Source organism: Primulina huaijiensis, chromosome 8 (genome assembly GCF_012295235.1).
Source record: "Primulina huaijiensis isolate GDHJ02 chromosome 8, ASM1229523v2, whole genome shotgun sequence".
Lineage (NCBI taxonomy): Eukaryota > Viridiplantae > Streptophyta > Magnoliopsida > Lamiales > Gesneriaceae > Primulina > Primulina huaijiensis.
In genome coordinates, this window is record NC_133313.1 from 2,844,099 (window position 1) to 2,864,982 (window position 20,884).

The 20,884-nt window shown below is 31.6% G+C and overlaps 4 protein-coding genes across 4 annotated transcripts; all 4 read left to right on the top strand.

Annotated features, from left to right (window-relative positions):
- Positions 1 to 218: 218 nt before the first annotated feature.
- Positions 219 to 2,715, top strand: LOC140983544 (plant intracellular Ras-group-related LRR protein 3-like). Its single transcript, XM_073450631.1, has 3 exons — positions 219 to 641; positions 1,634 to 1,800; positions 1,888 to 2,715. Exons 1-3 carry the CDS (start codon positions 402 to 404, stop codon positions 2,528 to 2,530), a joined length of 1,050 nt encoding a protein of 349 aa, XP_073306732.1. The 5' UTR covers positions 219 to 401; the 3' UTR covers positions 2,531 to 2,715.
- A 5,078-nt stretch (positions 2,716 to 7,793) lies between these two features.
- LOC140983606 ((1S)-1,7-diacetoxy-luvungin A aldo-keto reductase-like) lies at positions 7,794 to 9,064 on the top strand. Its single transcript, XM_073450714.1, has 3 exons — positions 7,794 to 8,201; positions 8,289 to 8,499; positions 8,606 to 9,064. The coding sequence occupies exons 1-3, from the start codon at positions 7,858 to 7,860 to the stop codon at positions 8,879 to 8,881; spliced, it is 831 nt and encodes a 276-aa protein (XP_073306815.1). The 5' UTR covers positions 7,794 to 7,857; the 3' UTR covers positions 8,882 to 9,064.
- Positions 9,065 to 12,326: 3,262 nt separating this feature from the next.
- LOC140982219 (plant intracellular Ras-group-related LRR protein 3-like) lies at positions 12,327 to 14,593 on the top strand. The gene is made up of 3 exons (XM_073448644.1): positions 12,327 to 12,745; positions 13,739 to 13,905; positions 13,993 to 14,593. The coding sequence occupies exons 1-3, from the start codon at positions 12,506 to 12,508 to the stop codon at positions 14,576 to 14,578; spliced, it is 993 nt and encodes a 330-aa protein (XP_073304745.1). The 5' UTR covers positions 12,327 to 12,505; the 3' UTR covers positions 14,579 to 14,593.
- A 133-nt stretch (positions 14,594 to 14,726) lies between these two features.
- LOC140982220 ((1S)-1,7-diacetoxy-luvungin A aldo-keto reductase-like) lies at positions 14,727 to 16,833 on the top strand. The gene is made up of 3 exons (XM_073448645.1): positions 14,727 to 15,972; positions 16,060 to 16,270; positions 16,375 to 16,833. The coding sequence occupies exons 1-3, from the start codon at positions 15,629 to 15,631 to the stop codon at positions 16,648 to 16,650; spliced, it is 831 nt and encodes a 276-aa protein (XP_073304746.1). The 5' UTR covers positions 14,727 to 15,628; the 3' UTR covers positions 16,651 to 16,833.
- Positions 16,834 to 20,884: the final 4,051 nt, after the last annotated feature.

The window sequence follows — 20,884 nt, forward strand, 5'->3', positions numbered from 1 at the left end:
TTCTATAAATAGATCTCTCATTTGTCAAGAAAATCACAATTGAGTTGAGAGAAAAATATTATAAAGTGTGTAGTGTGATAATTTTGAGAGTTTGATATTTTTATTTTTTACCATAAATTTTTACTTTTTCACAACAAATATATATATAAAAAAACTTGAAACGGCCATAAATTCGTAACAAAAATAAATAAGAAAAATAGCAATAAAATAAGGACCTTGTGTTTCTAGTTCATTGTATACATCGTTGCGAAGACTATTGATCCGGGAATCCGTCAAACTCCCATAATCTATAGTACAGTCTACTCTTGTGCATTAACTCCTATTTATTTGCCTATATTTCTTTCTCTCTGACTTTATCCGATGATTTTATGCATGGTTGAATAGATTTTTTTCCCTGAAATATGGATAGGAATCTTGGGAATGAGTTTATGGAGGTTAGATTGACTGATGATGATTTCAACAGTAAAAAAGATACTGATTCTGTGGATGAAGAGGTGATAAGGGTTTTAAAAGAAGCTTTGAATCAAGAAAATTTGGTGGAAAGAATTGACCTTTCTGGGCGCCAGCTGAAATTTCTCCCTGAGCCCTTCGGCAAGATTCATGCTTTGGTGGTTCTTAATCTTTCACATAATAATCTTGAGGTTTGTATTCCAATAATTTCATTTTTTTGTGGGTATATTTGCTGTGGTGGTTTGTGAAGCTTGAGGATTTTTTACCCCCTTCGGTTGAAAAAAGTTTGTTGCTCTGTTGATTGGTTGCTGGAGATAGTGAGAAATGAGAAAGGACAGTGAAACTACATAGAATTCGATGTTTATGATCGTGTTTGATTTAAATTTTGGCCCAAACAAGAGCAAGAAATTGGAAATTAATTATACCTTTTGGCTTATTATGTATGGTAGTGATTGATCTGAAGCTTTCTTGAGTTACAGATGATGGATTAAACAAGGATTTCTTTTTCTCTTTTTAAAAAAGAACTTGGTCTGATTGCTGAGTCGTTGTTCAAAATTGATTTCACATAAGGAAACAAGAACGTGGAAGTTGAGATGCAATCGTGAGTAAACCCCTGGAGTGATCACGGCACCTGGCCTCCCAAAACCTTTTAAGAAAATCTCGAGTTTCGAATCATAGTTTTGTTGATTGCATCATGACTGATACAAATTCGTGATGTCGTTTCGGTATGGTATTGTTACTTGTAATGACCGATTGCTTGTATACATTGAACTCAAGATGACTTTCAGAAAAAAAAATCTATCTGTGCTTGTCTCATATCTCCAAAAGAAATGGTCAATTTTTTAATGCTTGAAAATGAATTATCTGTAAAGCCATAATCACTTCTAGCAATCTGGAACTTTAGGCTTTGGAGTTATAATGCAAGTTTCATTAATTTTAGTTGATTGAATTGTGTAAACTATCACTACAATGAACAAGCGTGATATGGTTTTGCTTAGGAAGTCTACTTTTAAAACTTGCACTGTATAATAGAATACTCTGAAGAAAATGGTGACTGAAATGACTAGTCCTGGTTGTATTCATAGCTAAGATAGTGATTCTGTTTGCGTGCCCTGACCGTTTGTTAGTACAAAGAGGTAGATCTCCCAAAATTCTCATTGACGAGATTTTTGTTTTGTTCCAGGTTATTCCTGATTCGATTTCAGGACTACAGAAATTGGAGGAGCTCAATGTCTCATCCAACCTTCTTGAAACATTACCCGATTCCATAGGCTTGTTGATAAATCTTAAAGTCTTAGATGTGTCAGGAAATAAGTTAAAAAAGCTCCCGGAAAGTATTGCTGGTTGCAGGTAAGCTGCTGAAACCGATAAAAATTTGTGATGTACTAAATTGGACATTTTCTTATCTGGCTACTTTTACCCATTTTTGTTCAACAGGTCTTTAATTGAGTTGGATGCGAGCTTCAATAACTTGATGTTTTTGCCTACAAATATTGGTTACGGATTGGTGAATCTTCAGAAGCTATCCGTTCCCTTTAACAAATTAAGAGCCTTTCCAAACTCCATCTGTGAAATGAAATCATTGAGACATTTGGATGCTCATTTCAACGCAATTCATGGTATACCAAGCACTATTGGAAGGCTTACAAATCTTGAAACACTGAATGCCAGTAGTAATTTCAATGATATAACCGAAGTACCTGAAACAATCGGTGATCTGACAAATCTTATAGAACTTGATCTTAGCAACAACCAAATTCGTGCCCTGCCCGAGTCAATATATCAGCTGCAGAAATTAACCAAGCTTAAAGTGGACCAGAATCCACTTGTGATCCCTCCATTGGAGATCGTGAACAAAGGGCTTAAAGCTATCATGGAATACATGATGAAGAGGCGACTTGATATGTTAGAGGCTGAACAACAAAGAAGTTTGCTTGAACAAAACAGTGAAACGGAGATGGGATGGATAGCCTGGGGAACATCCACATTAGGTAACGTTTACACAGGTGTTTCTCAGACTGTTTCAGGATATCTTGGAGGAAACGCCCGGAGGGATTCATTTCTGGATCAGCAATTGTGAGATGTGAGTGGCAACGGCGTCTGCAAAAATAGGTCCATCTTTGTGTCTGTGACTTGAAGTCTGTATTGCTCACGAATCTATGCGTTTGCCTTTCAAATAAACTTACTGAATGAAGAGTTTGTGGTTGGACAGCAGATCGATGGAAATTAGTATTTTCAGGATTTCAAATTATTGAATGTTCTTTTATCATTTCTTTACAGGGAAAATTTGGTTCATAACTTTCCACAAATATCACCCCCTTATTTAGTTTTTAGAGGAAATTATGACCAACCGACTCACTGTGTTTTATCAACAAGAAGATTATGAACAAAAATCAATGCAAAAACCGATAAACAAGACTTGATCTTGATCCCACACATTAACTCAATCCATGTAATACGATAATATTTGAAATGATGTAGTTAATGTTCTCGGGATACGGTTATGGAATTATCTTAAACACTCAAACACTGTAATAAATTTCAAGATTTTGACAACATAGTCACATCAAATTTAACAAGTTAAATAAGCCAAGTTGTCCGTAAAAGAGTAAAATACTTGACAAACATAAAACTTACTTGCAAGAAAAAATATCAAGTGGTATTTATAATGCTTGAAAATTCTAAGCTGTATTCCAATATTTTGTCTTTTCTAAAACAAGGGTAGGCAGACACGGGAAACTCTCTCGACTTAATTTTTTTTATAAATATTATGTATATACCATATAGTTCCCATTTACCAGCTTAATTCTGGTCAAATTTCAATGTTCAAAATAGTCTATATACAGATTAGACAAGCTAGTTGATGGTTTCCAGGTCAACATAGGAAAAAGTAGTCCGGTTTGTTGGTTATTTTCAGTTGAATAAAGATTATAATGATATATAAAATATACAATATCAGTTTTTTTTAATTCCACTACTCAAATGATAAATAAAAAAATGGATAATTGGTACCATATGTTTTCTATCTCATTTTAAGTCTTCAAGTTTAACTGTTGTTTTTGCCATATTAAATCATATGTTGCTTAAAATAGTACTCTTAACACATTGCGATGATGAATATTCTTAAGACACCGGATCAAGTGTGTAAATTTTATTTATTTATTTATTTATTATTATTATACATGATATTAACACACTATTAATTAAATAAAAAAATCTAATTAAATTTGTTTTTCAAGCATTTCTCCACATATACAACATATTGTTTTAATTTTGTACTGTCTTTCGAATTTCTCTAAAATCTCTGGAGAGTTAAGAAGAATTTGATACTATTTATAGGAACCTATTATTTTGAAGACAAAAACTTGTGTGAGACGGTCTCACGGGTCGTATTTTGTGAGACGGATATCTTATTTGGGTCATCCATGAAAAAATATTACTTTTTATGCTAAGAGTATTACTTTTTATTGTAAATATCGGTAGGGTTGACTCGTCTCATAGATAAAGATTCGTGAGACCGTCTCACAAGATACCTACTCTATTTTGAATCATAAATTTACCTTATGACTCTGATAAGTTCCACTAATTTCTTGATATCTAACCTTTAGTAGATCTTTTTGTTTTAAATATTCCAACGTTTTGGAATAAAACTTGCAAATAATTAATCTCGAATCTGGGTTCGGATTCATATTATTTAAGAAAATTCTCCTCCTCCAACAGTTAATTACTCAGTAATAATAATTTTGCATGTTTGAAATAATTTTACATAGGCTCTGATACCATTTCTGACTAAGTAAAAATCAGTTATTAAAATTAACACATATAAGGGTATTTTTGTCATTTTTATTATTTTAGGGAGTTGAAACAAAGTTTATTGGGTGTAAAGAGTTAAGATAAATTTATGTTTAGGTTTGGAGATTTATCTCCAATTTATCCTTTTATGAATACTAACTTGGGTAATATTTAATAACTCTTGGCACATTTTCTAAAGTATATATATATTTTTATTAATGATGTCAACTCTATTTGAAATAAATTTTGGGCTAGAAAACGTAATATTTCTATATTTGACATACATTTCTGCTCTTTTACATCTAATAGATGATTGTCACATCATCGATGTTCATATAAGTGTGTATGATGGGTGTACAGCTGTGAGAGCCCAATACCTAAAATAGGCCCATCCCATTTCCAGATTAATTTAAATAAACCCAACTCATTTCCCGTAACATCTCCAAGCTTTTCCCTTGAACCCATCGGCTCTTTCAAGCACCAAGTTCATCACCTTGCGCAGCGTCCCAGCGGCCAGATTTTTGTACAGTAGCTTAACAATTTTCTTCCTCCTTCTATTAACTTCTTTCCACCATGAATCAGAAGGTGACGAGCTCGATTGGCTTGTTTTCTAGCTCCTATGCGTGTAGACTTTGATTCGATTTTAGGTAAGGTTTTGGCTTCGATTATTGGTTGTTATTGGTGGATTAGTTTATATAAGTGAAGTATTAAGCTTTTCCTCTATTTTTCCAGCTTGTTTTCTGACGTGAACAGTGTTTCCGACGACTTTTCCGGTGAGCCACCTTCGCAAGATAACTATTGTGCGTTTTAGCCTCGATTTTTGAGGTATTAAGCTTGAAATTCCAAATTTTTGAATGGGTTTATAGGTTGTCCGGAATTTGATTTTAACCGAGCCGATTTAAATTGTTTTAGTCAGTTGGAATGTATTATATTGAAGTATATAGCAAATTTATATTGTAGGTTATATCGTTGGACGAGTTCATCAGGAAGTCCTTAAGAAATTATCGTGGTATTGTAAGTTGTTGTTGAGGTACGCTCAAACCTATATCATTATGACGCTTATATTGGCGTGTAATAATATTCGGTGAATGTTGTTTGCTATTATGTGCCTTGAATGTTTATTCTGATGCATTCATGCATTAATTATATTGGCATAAAATATTGAGCATTGACTCCTTTGACGACGATTTATGTTGATTCTGTTGAGATATATTGAGTCATCAGAGGGACGAGTGGGTTAGGATTAGCCACATTCCCAGATGACAGCTAGGGACGAGCCACTTAGCTACTCACATTCCCGATGCTATGTGCATGGACGAGCGGCGACTTGATGCTGCATTCCTGGCACGGGTGTCCACTTTTACTGTTGATGATGTTATTCGTTTGGACTCCGTTTGGTATCCGTTATTCTATTGTTACCATTCATGCATCGCCTATCATTGCATTTAATTGGTATTATTACATGTCTTTTATATACGTCGTGATTTTACTGGTTTGTCGTACTGGGTCCGACCCCTGTTTTCTTTTTATGTTGTGGTTGTTTTTGATGTCATAGTAGGTCATTCCAGGGGATTTGACACATCTGGTGGAGCGTCAGCGAGTGGTACCCAGTAGTCAGTTGGTTTGTGTCAAAGTTCCCAGATATCTATATATTATACTGGTTTGATACATTTGCCAGGAAGATGTTCTGTGTAGCTGTATGGTGATGTTTTTATGTTGTTTTGGATTTTATTTGTAGTATGTTGTGTCTAGTCCTGGTCAGTGCGGCTGTAGGATATTTGTTTGGTTGATTGTGAATTTGATGTTATTTTCGAGCGTATATTGATGTTGTTGTGTTTTGGAATTTTTGGGATGTCCTACTTACGGAGAGGTCACGCCGAAATTTTTGTAGGCCCTAATGAACGTTTTAAACTCGTTTTCGTTGTTTATACCATTTAGTCCTTGTTATTTGGTAATTAAATATTAATTAAGAGCACGAGCCCTTACAGCAGCCCTATTATCAGAGAGCTTAGAGAGAAGTTAATAAAGGAGATGCTTCACATATTTAAATAATAATAATAATAATAATTACCATAAAATTGTTCGAATAAAGACAACGGCAGAACAACTCGAAAGATGAAGAAGTATCCGGCTATCACCCACCCGTCAGGAAAGTTTATAAATAAATACAGATCCGTTTAGAATTATGAATTTCTCAAATGAAGTAATAAATTTTATTATTTATATATCGATAATTTCTTGCTTTGATCTTGGTGAAATTATCTTGATTTACATGTCTGATATTAATTTCAATATTATGTCATTGATATTTGTTATGTAATTAATGTTTTATATAGTAATGTAATATATTGGTTATCATATCATTATATCAACGAAAAATTCTCAAATTTTTATGTAGAACAAGGATGAACTTTTGATGGATGAATTGAATTAATGTAATAACATGTTACAATAGAAAAATATTTATTTAAATTAAACCACTTGTACATTTTTTTTAATCGGTTCGATTTGTTTGGATCTATACATAATAAACAGGCCGAGTCAAACAAAGTTGTCTGAATTTAAGCAAAGTGGCAATTAATTTCTTCTTTTTTTTTTGGACAATTCAATACAAGATTTGATATGAATAACTTAATGCATAAATATTCCCAACTTACTCCACATTTAGTTACGAATTTATGATCTTGGCATCCATAAATTTCGTTTCATGAGAGGGCGAGAAGATGATGCTAGGGATCCAAACAAAATCTAAAAGAAAATGAGAATGTATTTTCAATAATCGATATGTTAGTTGTACGTATGTCAGTGTATCGGACCAAATCTTTCGATTTTTGCTCGTAAATATCAAAACTCTTTTGAAATGAGGGTACACGGACCATGGACGATGATTTATTGAAATAATATTTTATGACAAATTACACAATTTTTAAACTTTAATACAGTCAGATTATTTTTTTGTTTAAAAGTCGGTCTTCTCATAAATAGAATTAAAATTCAAGTGTTTCCAAAAACAAAAACAAAAAAATAAACACAAGTTGCATGGATTTCTTTTCAATTCCACGTCTGAATTCAAAAAAATAAACACAAGTTGCATGGATTTCTCTTCATCTCCACGTCTGAATTCAACGTTCCAAGTTCGTGTCATTCAAGTTCCCACTATGCTATTTATCTTTTTGCCAAAAGCTGAAACACGACTCTCATCCACTAACACATAAATCGGATTAATACATTTGTGTACTTTTGGTCTGTTATGTCATCGAATTTTAAACACAATCTGCTTTGTTTTCTGCGATTTTAATATTATTTCCAACGTAACATTAATACAACACCAAAATGATGTTAATATTGTGCATATAACAAAAAAATATTATTCTCTGAGCAGTAGCCACCGCTAGCTCCGTTGAAGGCGCTGGTCTTGGTCAGAGTTCAACTCATAATCATGTCTGAGTAGACATCCCGAGGTGTGAACAATGTTTTAACAAATGAATATGTTCACCTAATCTTAAGTGCCAGCCATACTATAAAACTTGCTAGAAACCCATTTATAATAATCATTCAAATTCTTTCATAAACAATCATCAATCGTTCATATTTTAAAAAAAAAGTAGATAAAATATGACTGATGCTTCGCAAGGACCTTTCGCCATTCCCAAAATCAAGAGAGAAAATCGTTCTGCAGCGATAGACTTGCCAGCACTCGGGATTGGAACATCTTCTGCTCCAGAAAAACTCGATCCATCTGCTGCGAAAGCTGCGATTCTTTACGCCATTGGCCTTGGCTACACCCATTTTCAGACTGAAATTTCTTCTTATCTGGAGCAGTTCGTTGGAGAAGCCATAGCTGAAGCTCTTCAAAATGGGACTGTACAATCCAGAGATGACTTCTTCATCACTTCCAAGATTCTGTTCCATGACGCTGCTTCTGATTCCATCGTCCCGAATCTGAAGAAATCACTTCAGTAAGTGTAGTTTTTTACACAACTCCTCACGGTTTTTAATTTATGTCCAGGAATTTAAACACGGTAAGCTCCTTTCATTTTCGACAGGACACTGAACCTGAAATCCGTGGACATCTTTCTGATTGAATGGCCTGAGAACGGCAACACATTTTCAATCAATGATTTCATGCTAGCATGGAAAGCCATGGAAGAATGCTACTCACTTGGATTAGCGAGCGTGATTGGAGTCGGTAACTTCTCCACCACAATGCTGGAAAGTTTACTCCAATTTGCAAAGACGGCTCCGGCGGCGAATCAGGTCTGAAAATGGATTCAGATTCAATACTATGGTAGATTCCAGGAAATCAAGAAAGTGGTTATTTATATATATTATAGTATTGATTTATCATATTTTTGTTTGTTAGATTGGGATGGAACGCATGTGGAAAGACAAGAAACTTAGAGAATACTGCTCAGAGAACGACATTACCATCGTTGTTTCCTCTTCTGTAGATGGGGAAGATAAAGATTTTGATTATACTCAGTTTATGGAATCAGAAGGTTTGAAGATGGAGAAAGATAGTAATTTGAAGACACCTGCGCAGGTTTACTTTAGATGGGCATACGATCAAGGGGTGGCTGTCTTGTTGGAGAGCTTAAGTGAGCAGCTAATGAAGGAAATGCTCAACATATTTCAATGATCAGCGTATAATAATATTTTTGTTCAAGTTTTTTTTTTTCCAGTTAAGTGATTTGTTTGCATACAGGGCCAGTTTGATTCACTGACGCTGTTTGTCTCGATGATAGTGGATTCGAGCTCAAACCCGAAGGCATCCCTCCCCTCACCTAAAATTTTGTATGTAAACCAAAATACATGAAACCTCTTTTTGGACGACTCTATTTTAAAATTTTTATATATAAAAAATTATATATTATTAATATGAAACCTCTTTTCTCGACGACAGTATTTTAAAATTTTGAAAAACATAATATTATATATAAAAAATTTATATATTATTAATATAATAGAGATTAATGGTCACTAAACACAAAACTCAAAACTGTAACTAAAATTAAATGAAATGATATAACCAATGTAGAAAATTAAATATAATTTATATTTTCAAGATACATCAAATTCAAATTAGAATTTTAAAAACAAAATTTAAAAATTCACATTTAATTATGCATTTATTTTCTAACGAAATTTTTTCAAATATGACAAAAACTATGTTCATATATTTTCATGAATATGTTAATAATTTGATTTTTATAATTTCCTTTGTAATTGCTGATACGTCATTGGGTGCTTTTGTCATTGTAGCATAATGGACAGATTTAATCCATAATTTTAAAATCATATCAACCATAATATATAATTCATCACAATATATTATTTATCTCTACTTTCATTTTTTTTATTATGTGCGAACCTGCAGCCTCTCTCTTCTATGTGTACTGGCAGACTAATGCTATAATCTACAAATCACGTTAATCAGGTAAACCGCACTGAACAATTTTTGTGTGACAAACTCGTATTAGAAGATGTTGGTAGGGGAATAAAACTCTTAACCATCGGCGAAACGTTTACATGCTCCACTAACTCGGACACACCTTTGAGAACGTCGACTTTTATTTTCTTACCACTCTTATTATATATCATTCACTTATCTAATCACACGAACCAAACAATACTTAAACATGTGAATTAACTATCACATAAATTTGGTGTGGTTATAATGCCATATCTAGATACTCTTAAAATATGTAGTCCCCGATTCAATCCCAAGGAAGAAATGGGAAAGAACTACTCTAGTTGTGGTTAATTTAGCCACCCACACCCCTCTGATTTTTTGGTAAAAAATTTCTTTCACGAATTATGTTGAGCCAACTCAAACAAATTTTTTTTATCACCTAATGTTCCGAAAACAATCATTCAATATTACAAGGGTGTTTAAGTAAAACTATTTAAAACAAGAGCTTATTTTAAAAATAAATTTTTAAAAGATTTGGATAAAATAAGACAATAAATTTTAATTATAAAATCTTTTTAAATAAAAAATACAAAAAAAGATATAATATTATAAAACCAAGACAATAATTATTTTTAATATATTAATTATTAAATATGATAATTTTAATCACAAATATAAAATTATCAATATTTTCATAATACTAATATTTATAATATTTTAATAATTATTATTAATTACTTATGTATTACTATATTTATTAAAATAAAATTAATATGTAATTATCATAATTATAATTTTATTTATGGAAAATAATACTAATGATTAGTTACTGTATAATGATATTTATTATTTTTATTCGTAATAGTTATAACAATATATTTATATTAATAATATAATATTTGTTATTTATGAATTATATAATTATTATTAATTGCATGATATATTACACAAGGATGGATTTGAGATATGATAAAATTAATAAAAATAAGCTGGTCTTGAAGTATATACAAATAAAATCTTTAAAAATAAATTGAGGTAACCTAACTTTTTTAAAAGTAGCTTATAAGTTGTAAAACAAGTTATTTTGACAGTTTATAAAATCTTTAAAATAAATTTTGAGAGGTTATAAGCTCTCAAACAACTTACAAATCATTTTGAATATCTTATAAACTGAGCCAAATACTCTATCTATAATATATAAATTGTTAAAAGAATAAATATTATTTACCTACTTTAAGATATATATTATTCTTTCTGGCCATAGTGAGAGTGTTTCTTTCATTTAACGTATGAGTAGATCTCTTGTGAGACGGGTCAATCCTACCGATATTCACAATAAAAAGTAATACTTTTAGCATAAAAAGTAATATTTTTTCATGGATAACCCAAATAAGAGATCCGTCTTACAAAATACGACCCGTAAGACCGTCTCACACAAGTTTTTGTGTTAACGTATTTATGTTAATAGAGATTTATATCACTATATCACTAAACAATGGCAGAGACATATTTTTAGTTGGACTAACTGAGAAAATAAGTACGAGTTTGAAACCTAACTGGAGTATGATTTAAGTTTTCCACTCTCTACTTTGAAAATCACGTTGGGCCCGTTTTGAGACTCAAAACTGTGAGGATCCACCACTTTTTTTGGGCTCAAGCCGATACAAAACAAATCTAAAAAATCATGGTTTGAAGGGTGTAAACTTAGGTTCGTAATCTTTAATTCAGGCCGGATTAGCTATTTGGATTATATAATTGATTATAAATTCGTATATAAATTTTTTATGCTATTATGGAAGTTGGAGTGCAATAATTGTGTTTATACATAATTTTGCCCCAAAACAAAATAATGAGTCCTTTCCCAATTATCTATATGACATTTTAATTTATGTCTTTCTACGATTTAGATCTTTATACAATTTTGATACTCTAAATGGTTAAAATTAGATCTTGATTGTGTTGATTTTTTTTTTTTTGTAATTTTAATATATTTNTTGGGGGATAATTTCCAATGTTTTGTTTTGTTTTGATTTGATGAAGTATGCAGTTCGCAGAAATAAGTTTGTGGATGCTTCAATAGTTGATTTTTATGATCAAGGGAGAAATGTTTTAGTTGCGGATGCTAATTATCTCCATGAGAAGTTAGTTCTCTTCATATATAGTTCAATTGTTGGTTTCAAATAAAGATGGTAAGAACGATTATCCAGTGTCAAGCTTCTAACTTTATTCTTGAATTAGATTCCTCTAATTTTGCTCAGGATATCCAAAATACTTGTTCAAAATCGGTTAGTGCTTCTATTATTTATATGTGATATAATTTTCAAAATAATTTTGGTCAGCTATTTATTCAAAATGTAATTTTCTTAAATAAATACATTCGAGAATGTCATTTTCTTAAATAAATAGTTGATCAAAATTAAATAACAAAATACCTCTTTTATTGCGAACTTATTTGTTGAATCAAATGCATTGTGAGTGATCAAATTTATTCGTCCATCCTAATATGTGTGCGTTTTAATTTTTCACTTTCATATTTATTTAATAATATTTTTCATATAACTCAAATTCATAATAATAATAATAATAATATATATATAAAAAAACTTGAAACGGCCATAAATTCGTAACAAAAATAAATAAGAAAAATAGCAATAAAATAAGGACCTTGTGTTTCTAGTTCATTGTGTACATCGTTGCGAAGACTATTGATCCGGGAATCCGTCAAACTCCCATAATCTATAGTACAGTCTACTCTTGTGCATTAACTCCTATTTATTTGCCTATATTTCTTTCTCTCTGACTTTATCCGATGATTTTATGCATGGTTGAATAGATTTTTGTCCCTGAAATATGGATAGGAATCTTGGGAATGAGTTTATGGAGGTTAGATTGACTGATGATGATTTCAACAGTAAAAAAGATACTGATTCTGTGGATGAAGAGGTGATAAGGGTTTTAAAAGAAGCTTTGAATCAAGAAAATTTGGTGGAAAGAATTGACCTTTCTGGGCGCCAGCTGAAATTTCTCCCTGAGCCCTTCGGCAAGATTCATGCTTTGGTGGTTCTTAATCTTTCACATAATAATCTTGAGGTTTGTATTCCAATAATTTCATTTTTTTTGTGGGTATATTTGCTGTGGTGGTTTGTGAAGCTTGAGGATTTTTTACCCCCTTCGGTTGAAAAAAGTTTGTTGCTCTGTTGATTGGTTGCTGGAGATAGTGAGAAATGAGAAAGGACAGTGAAACTACATAGAATTTGATGTTTATGATCGTGTTTGATTTAAATTTTGGCCCAAACAAGAGCAAGAAATTGGAAATTAATTATACCTTTTGGCTTATTATGTATGGTAGTGATTGATCTGAAGCTTTCTTGAGTTACAGATGATGGATTAAACAAGGATTTCTTTTTCTCTTTTTAAAAAAGAACTTGGTCTGATTGCTGAGTCGTTGTTCAAAATTGATTTCACATAAGGAAACAAGAACGTGGAAGTTGAGATGCAATCGTGAGTAAACCCCTGGAGTGATCACGGCACCTGGCCTCCCAAAACCTTTTAAGAAAATCTCGAATTTCGAATCATAGTTTTGTTGATTGCATCATGACTGATACAAATTCGTGATGTCGTTTCGGTATGGTATTGTTACTTGTAATGACCGATTGCTTGTATACATTGAACTCAAGATGACTTTCAGAAAAAAAAATCTATCTGTGCTTGTCTCATATCTCCAAAAGAAATGGTCAATTTTTTAATGCTTGAAAATGAATTATCTGTAAAGCCATAATCACTTCTAGCAATCTGGAACTTTAGGCTTTGGAGTTATAATGCAAGTTTCATTAATTTTAGTTGATTGAATTGTGTAAACTATCACTACAATGAACAAGCGTGATATGGTTTTGCTTAGGGAGTCTACTTTTAAAACTTGCACTGTATAATAGAATACTCTGAAGAAAATGGTGACTGAAATGACTAGTCCTGGTTGTATTCATAGCTAAGATAGTGATTCTGTTTGCGTGCCCTGACCGTTTGTTAGTACAAAGAGGTAGATCTCCCAAAATTCTCATTGACGAGATTTTTGTTTTGTTCCAGGTTATTCCTGATTCGATTTCAGGACTACAGAAATTGGAGGAGCTCAATGTCTCATCCAACCTTCTTGAAACATTACCCGATTCCATAGGCTTGTTGATAAATCTTAAAGTCTTAGATGTGTCAGGAAATAAGTTAAAAAAGCTCCCGGAAAGTATTGCTGGTTGCAGGTAAGCTGCTGAAACCGATAAAAATTTGTGATGTACTAAATTGGACATTTTCTTGTCTGGCTACTTTTACCCATTTTTTTTCAACAGGTCTTTAATTGAGTTGGATGCGAGCTTCAATAACTTGATGTTTTTGCCTACAAATATTGGTTACGGATTGGTGAATCTTCAGAAGCTATCCGTTCCCTTTAACAAATTAAGAGCCTTTCCAAACTCCATCTGTGAAATGAAATCATTGAGACATTTGGATGCTCATTTCAACGCAATTCATGGTATACCAAGCACTATTGGAAGGCTTACAAATCTTGAAACACTGAATGCCAGTAGTAATTTCAATGATATAACCGAAGTACCTGAAACAATCGGTGATCTGACAAATCTTATAGAACTTGATCTTAGCAACAACCAAATTCGTGCCCTGCCCGAGTCAATATATCAGCTGCAGAAATTAACCAAGCTTAAAGTGGACCAGAATCCACTTGTGATCCCTCCATTGGAGATCGTGAACAAAGGGCTTAAAGCTATCATGGAATACATGATGAAGAGGGGACTTGATATGTTAGAGGCTGAACAACAAAGAAGTTTGCTTGAACAAAACAGTGAAACGGAGATGGGATGGATAGCATGGGGAACATCCACATTAGGTAAAATATTAAATTATCACAATAAAAAATAAAAATCGTTGAAGAAATAATAATAACCACAGAGAAAATTATTTTGTAGCCAAAAAAATATAACGTAAAAAAATTGGAAAGTTGAATCGAGAGTTCAATATCTTAATATTTTGTGGTAAAGTTGGTCATGTATATTTGGTCATCTTTGTAATTTTTTTTTATCGTTTTTCTAACATAGTATATAATTTAATCAAAGTGGGATGAATAACAGTTTTAAACTAAACAATTGATTCAACAAAATAAGTACACCTAATGTTCTTTGTCATTCTCCACACGACTTTTAAGAAGAAAATTCCAACAAATGAATATTATATTAATTCCAAAAAATTAATATTATTAATCGAGAGAAAAGAAAGATAAACCAGACTTTAGGAATAAAACTACTCACTCACGCATCAGATCTGTTAAGAACGATCGCTTTATCAATAATAATAGCTAGTAATAACGATATAACTTAAATTTTTTAAACTGTACAATAAGTCAAACACCACGTTTCAATTGTTTTACCTAACAATAATTTAGGACATACAAATAATATTTGAGCATGTTTTAGTTATTTTGTGTCAATGTTATATGATCTTAAAAATAAGTCAGTTTTGCTTTGTTTATTTAAAAAGTTTTCAAGAGTTTATTTATGAATAATATAAGATCGTTTGTAGAAATGTTAACTAAATATTTGCAGATGTCTTAATAATTTTGGTTTGGTTGGGAAGTTATTATTATTTCTTCAACGATTTTTATTTTTTATTGTTGTTGTGCATACAACAACAAAATAACCAAACTTGTAAAATATTAAAAAATAATATTATTCTCTGAGCAGTAGCCACCGCTACCTCCGTTGAAGGCGCTGGTCTTGGTCAGAGTTCAACTCATAATGTCTGAGTAGACATCCCGAGGTGTGAACAATGTTTTAACAAATGAATATGTTCACCTAATCTTAAGTGCCAGCCATACTATAAAACTTGCTAGAAACCCATTCACAATAATCATTCAAATTCTCTCATAAATTTAACAATCATCAACCGTTCATATTAAAAAAAAGTAGATAAAATATGACTGATGCTTCGCAAGGACCTTTCGCCATTCCCAAAATCAAGAGAGAAAATCGTTCTGCAGCGATAGACTTGCCAGCACTCGGGATTGGAACATCTTCTGCTCCAGAAAAACTCGATCCATCTGCTGCGAAAGCTGCGATTCTTTACGCCATTGGCCTTGGCTACACCCATTTTCAGACTGAAATTTCTTCTTATCTGGAGCAGTTCGTTGGAGAAGCCATAGCTGAAGCTCTTCAAAATGGGACTGTACAATCCAGAGATGACTTCTTCATCACTTCCAAGATTCTGTTCCATGACGCTGCTTCTGATTCCATCGTCCCGAATCTGAAGAAATCACTTCAGTAAGTGTGGTTTTTTACACAATTCCTCACGGTTTTTAATTTATGTCCAGGAATTTAAACACGGTCAGCTCCTTCCATTTTCGACAGGACACTGAACCTGAAATCTGTGGACATCTTTCTGATTGCATGGCCTGAGAACGGCAACACATTTTCAATCAATGATTTCATGCTAGCATGGAAAGCCATGGAAGAATGCTACTCACTTGGATTAGCGAGCGTGATTGGAGTCGGTAACTTCTCCACCACAATGCTGGAAAGTTTACTCCAATTTGCAAAGACGGCTCCGGCGGCGAATCAGGTCTGAAAATGGATTCAGATTCAATACTATGGTAGATTCCAGGAAATCAAGAAAGTGGTTGTTTATATATTATGGTATTGATTTATCATATTTTTGTTTGTTAGATTGGGATGGAACGCATGTGGAAAGACAAGAAACTTAGAGAATACTGCGCAGAGAACGACATTACCATCGTTGTTTCCTCTTCTGTAGATGGGGAAGATAAAGATTTTGATTATACTCAGTTTATGGAATCAGAAGGTTTGAAGATGGAGAAAGATAGTAATTTGAAGACACCTGCGCAGGTTTACTTTAGATGGGCATACGATCAAGGGGTGGCTGTCTTGTTGGAGAGCTTAAGTGAGCAGCTAATGAAGGAAATGCTCAACATATTTCAATGATCAGCGTATAATAATATTTTTGTTCAAGTTTTTTTTTTTCCAGTTAAGTGATTTGTTTGCATACAGGGCCAGTTTGATTCACTGACGCTGTTTGTCTCGATGATAGTGGATTCGAGCTCAAACCCGAAGGCATCCCTCCCCTCACCTAAAATTTTGTATGTAAACCAAAATACATGAAACCTCTTTTTGGACGACTCTATTTTAAAATTTTTATATATAAAAAATTATATATTATTAATATGAAACCTCTTTTCTCGACGACAGTATTTTAAAATTTTGAAAAACATAATATTATATATAAAAAATTTATATATTATTAATATAATAGAGATTAATGGTCACTAAACACAAAACTCAAAACTGTAACTAAAATTAAATGAAATGATATAACCAATGTAGAAAATTAAATATAATTTATATTTTCAAGATACATCAAATTCAAATTAGAATTTTAAAAACAAAATTTAAAAATTCACATTTAATTATGCATTTATTTTCTAACGAAATTTTTTCAAATATGACAAAAACTATGTTCATATATTTTCATGAATATGTTAATAATTTGATTTTTATAATTTCCTTTGTAATTGCTGATACGTCATTGGGTGCTTTTGTCATTGTAGCATAATGGACAGATTTAATCCATAATTTTAAAATCATATCAACCATAATATATAATTCATCACAATATATTATTTATCTCTACTTTCATTTTTTTTATTATGTGCGAACCTGCAGCCTCTCTCTTCTATGTGTACTGGCAGACTAATGCTATAATCTACAAATCACGTTAATCAGGTAAACCGCACTGAACAATTTTTGTGTGACAAACTCGTATTAGAAGATGTTGGTAGGGGAATAAAACTCTTAACCATCGGCGAAACGTTTACATGCTCCACTAACTCGGACACACCTTTGAGAACGTCGACTTTTATTTTCTTACCACTCTTATTATATATCATTCACTTATCTAATCACACGAACCAAACAATACTTAAACATGTGAATTAACTATCACATAAATTTGGTGTGGTTATAATGCCATATCTAGATACTCTTAAAATATGTAGTCCCCGATTCAATCCCAAGGAAGAAATGGGAAAGAACTACTCTAGTTGTGGTTAATTTAGCCACCCACACCCCTCTGATTTTTTGGTAAAAAATTTCTTTCACGAATTATGTTGAGCCAACTCAAACAAATTTTTTTTATCACCTAATGTTCCGAAAACAATCATTCAATATTACAAGGGTGTTTAAGTAAAACTATTTAAAACAAGAGCTTATTTTAAAAATAAATTTTTAAAAGATTTGGATAAAATAAGACAATAAATTTTAATTATAAAATCTTTTTAAATAAAAAATACAAAAAAAGATATAATATTATAAAACCAAGACAATAATTATTTTTAATATATTAATTATTAAATATGATAATTTTAATCACAAATATAAAATTATCAATATTTTCATAATACTAATATTTATAATATTTTAATAATTATTATTAATTACTTATGTATTACTATATTTATTAAAATAAAATTAATATGTAATTATCATAATTATAATTTTATTTATGGAAAATAATACTAATGATTAGTTACTGTATAATGATATTTATTATTTTTATTCGTAATAGTTATAACAATATATTTATATTAATAATATAATATTTGTTATTTATGAATTATATAATTATTATTAATTGCATGATATATTACACAAGGATGGATTTGAGATATGATAAAATTAATAAAAATAAGCTGGTCTTGAAGTATATACAAATAAAATCTTTAAAAATAAATTGAGGTAACCTAACTTTTTTAAAAGTAGCTTATAAGTTGTAAAACAAGTTATTTTGACAGTTTATAAAATCTTTAAAATAAATTTTGAGAGGTTATAAGCTCTCAAACAACTTACAAATCATTTTGAATATCTTATAAACTGAGCCAAATACTCTATCTATAATATATAAATTGTTAAAAGAATAAATATTATTTACCTACTTTAAGATATATATTATTCTTTCTGGCCATAGTGAGAGTGTTTCTTTCATTTAACGTATGAGTAGATCTCTTGTGAGACGGGTCAATCCTACCGATATTCACAATAAAAAGTAATACTTTTAGCATAAAAAGTAATATTTTTTCATGGATAACCCAAATAAGAGATCCGTCTTACAAAATACGACCCGTAAGACCGTCTCACACAAGTTTTTGTGTTAACGTATTTATGTTAATAGAGATTTATATCACTATATCACTAAACAATGGCAGAGACATATTTTTAGTTGGACTAACTGAGAAAATAAGTACGAGTTTGAAACCTAACTGGAGTATGATTTAAGTTTTCCACTCTCTACTTTGAAAATCACGTTGGGCCCGTTTTGAGACTCAAAACTGTGAGGATCCACCACTTTTTTTGGGCTCAAGCCGATACAAAACAAATCTAAAAAATCATGGTTTGAAGGGTGTAAACTTAGGTTCGTAATCTTTAATTCAGGCCGGATTAGCTATTTGGATTATATAATTGATTATAAATTCGTATATAAATTTTTTATGCTATTATGGAAGTTGGAGTGCAATAATTGTGTTTATACATAATTTTGCCCCAAAACAAAATAATGAGTCCTTTCCCAATTATCTATATGACATTTTAATTTATGTCTTTCTACGATTTAGATCTTTATACAATTTTGATACTCTAAATGGTTAAAATTAGATCTTGATTGTGTTGATTTTTTTTTTTTTGTAATTTTAATATATTTCATTAGGGATGATTCTGTAATGCTCTTCACGCGAGCATCACATTATCGTCATGTCAAAAGAAGACAAAAATTACAAAAAAAAAAAAAAATTTAGCTGACGAAAAAAACTGAATTTTGAAAATATAGATAAATAAAATTGTAATGATACATGCATATTGTCAAATTTCAACTTTAATCATATATTTTCATTTTTATCAATTGAAATAATTTTGATTGTTGAAATAAAATAATATACATCAACATCATATCGATATCATATCAACGTCTTTCTACATTGAAAAAATGACAAAAAGTATAATACAAACAAAAATAGTAATCTTAAGCTTAAATTTAATACCATAAGAAACCAAAATCGCGCGATTTTTAATTCCCTTAACCTGTGCACGTACACGCTTAATGTGACGCCGATTAATTATAGAAATGACACATATGGACCAGCCTGTCATTAGATTGGATGGGGTCCTCTTTCGATTGAAATGATATATGTCAAATAAAATCATAATTGGCTATTTGGCTCCATCTAAAGAATAGTTTCCCCTAATTACTCGATGCGAAAGGCGATCAAATCCAAAGAAGAATTGCCCCTTCGCATTAATAAATTTTTTGTATCATACAAAATCAAAATTTTAAATAAAAATTATGGAATTTGGCCACTGGTTGGGACCTGATAAAATCTAGGACACATGTTATGATTTCGTCTATATATATTGTGTATAATAAAGTTAAGACAAGTAAGTAGGGGAGTCATTGCACTGCACGCCTGCCCCCTTAACATTCCCAGTTGACCATTAATCATTGTGTTCAATATGCTTCTATTTTTATCCCAAGTTTACCATTAATTTTATTTCGATGCTCTCTCCGCAAATTTAGTTTTTATATGCTAAAACAGAAAATCAGAAAGTCAACTCATGCATTATACGAATCATGAACCACTATCAGACTGATAATCAGTGCCCCTACTCAATGACGGAGCCATGTGTTGCTTCACATAGACTGTAGTATGGATGATTTTAGTTCAGAAATTAAGACTCGAGTAGAAATGAGAACATGTTTTCGCAACTACAGCTGCCTACGACTACTGCAGTAGTAAATCGTGCGAGCAGGGGCAGAGGTACAGCCCTCAGTACCCAGGCTTTAGCCCGGTAGTACAAATTTTTTTTAAAAAATTTATATGTAAATTTTTGTATAATTTTTGATAAATTTGATATTAGCCCGGGTAGATCAATTTAAAATATTAAAGGATGTTAGACATTAAAATTCTAGCCCGGGTAGCGCCAGATTCCTGGCTCTGCCACTGCGTGCGAGATTAAGGTTTATATATATTTGTGTGTGCCCATATAATTTACACTGTTACATTGCACGTATGAATACAAATAGGATATGGCCTTGTATTATTATAGAAAATCATGCTTAAAATCAGTAGCGAAGCTAAAAAGTTTTGTGTAGGAAGCCGGAGAGAATTTTTGT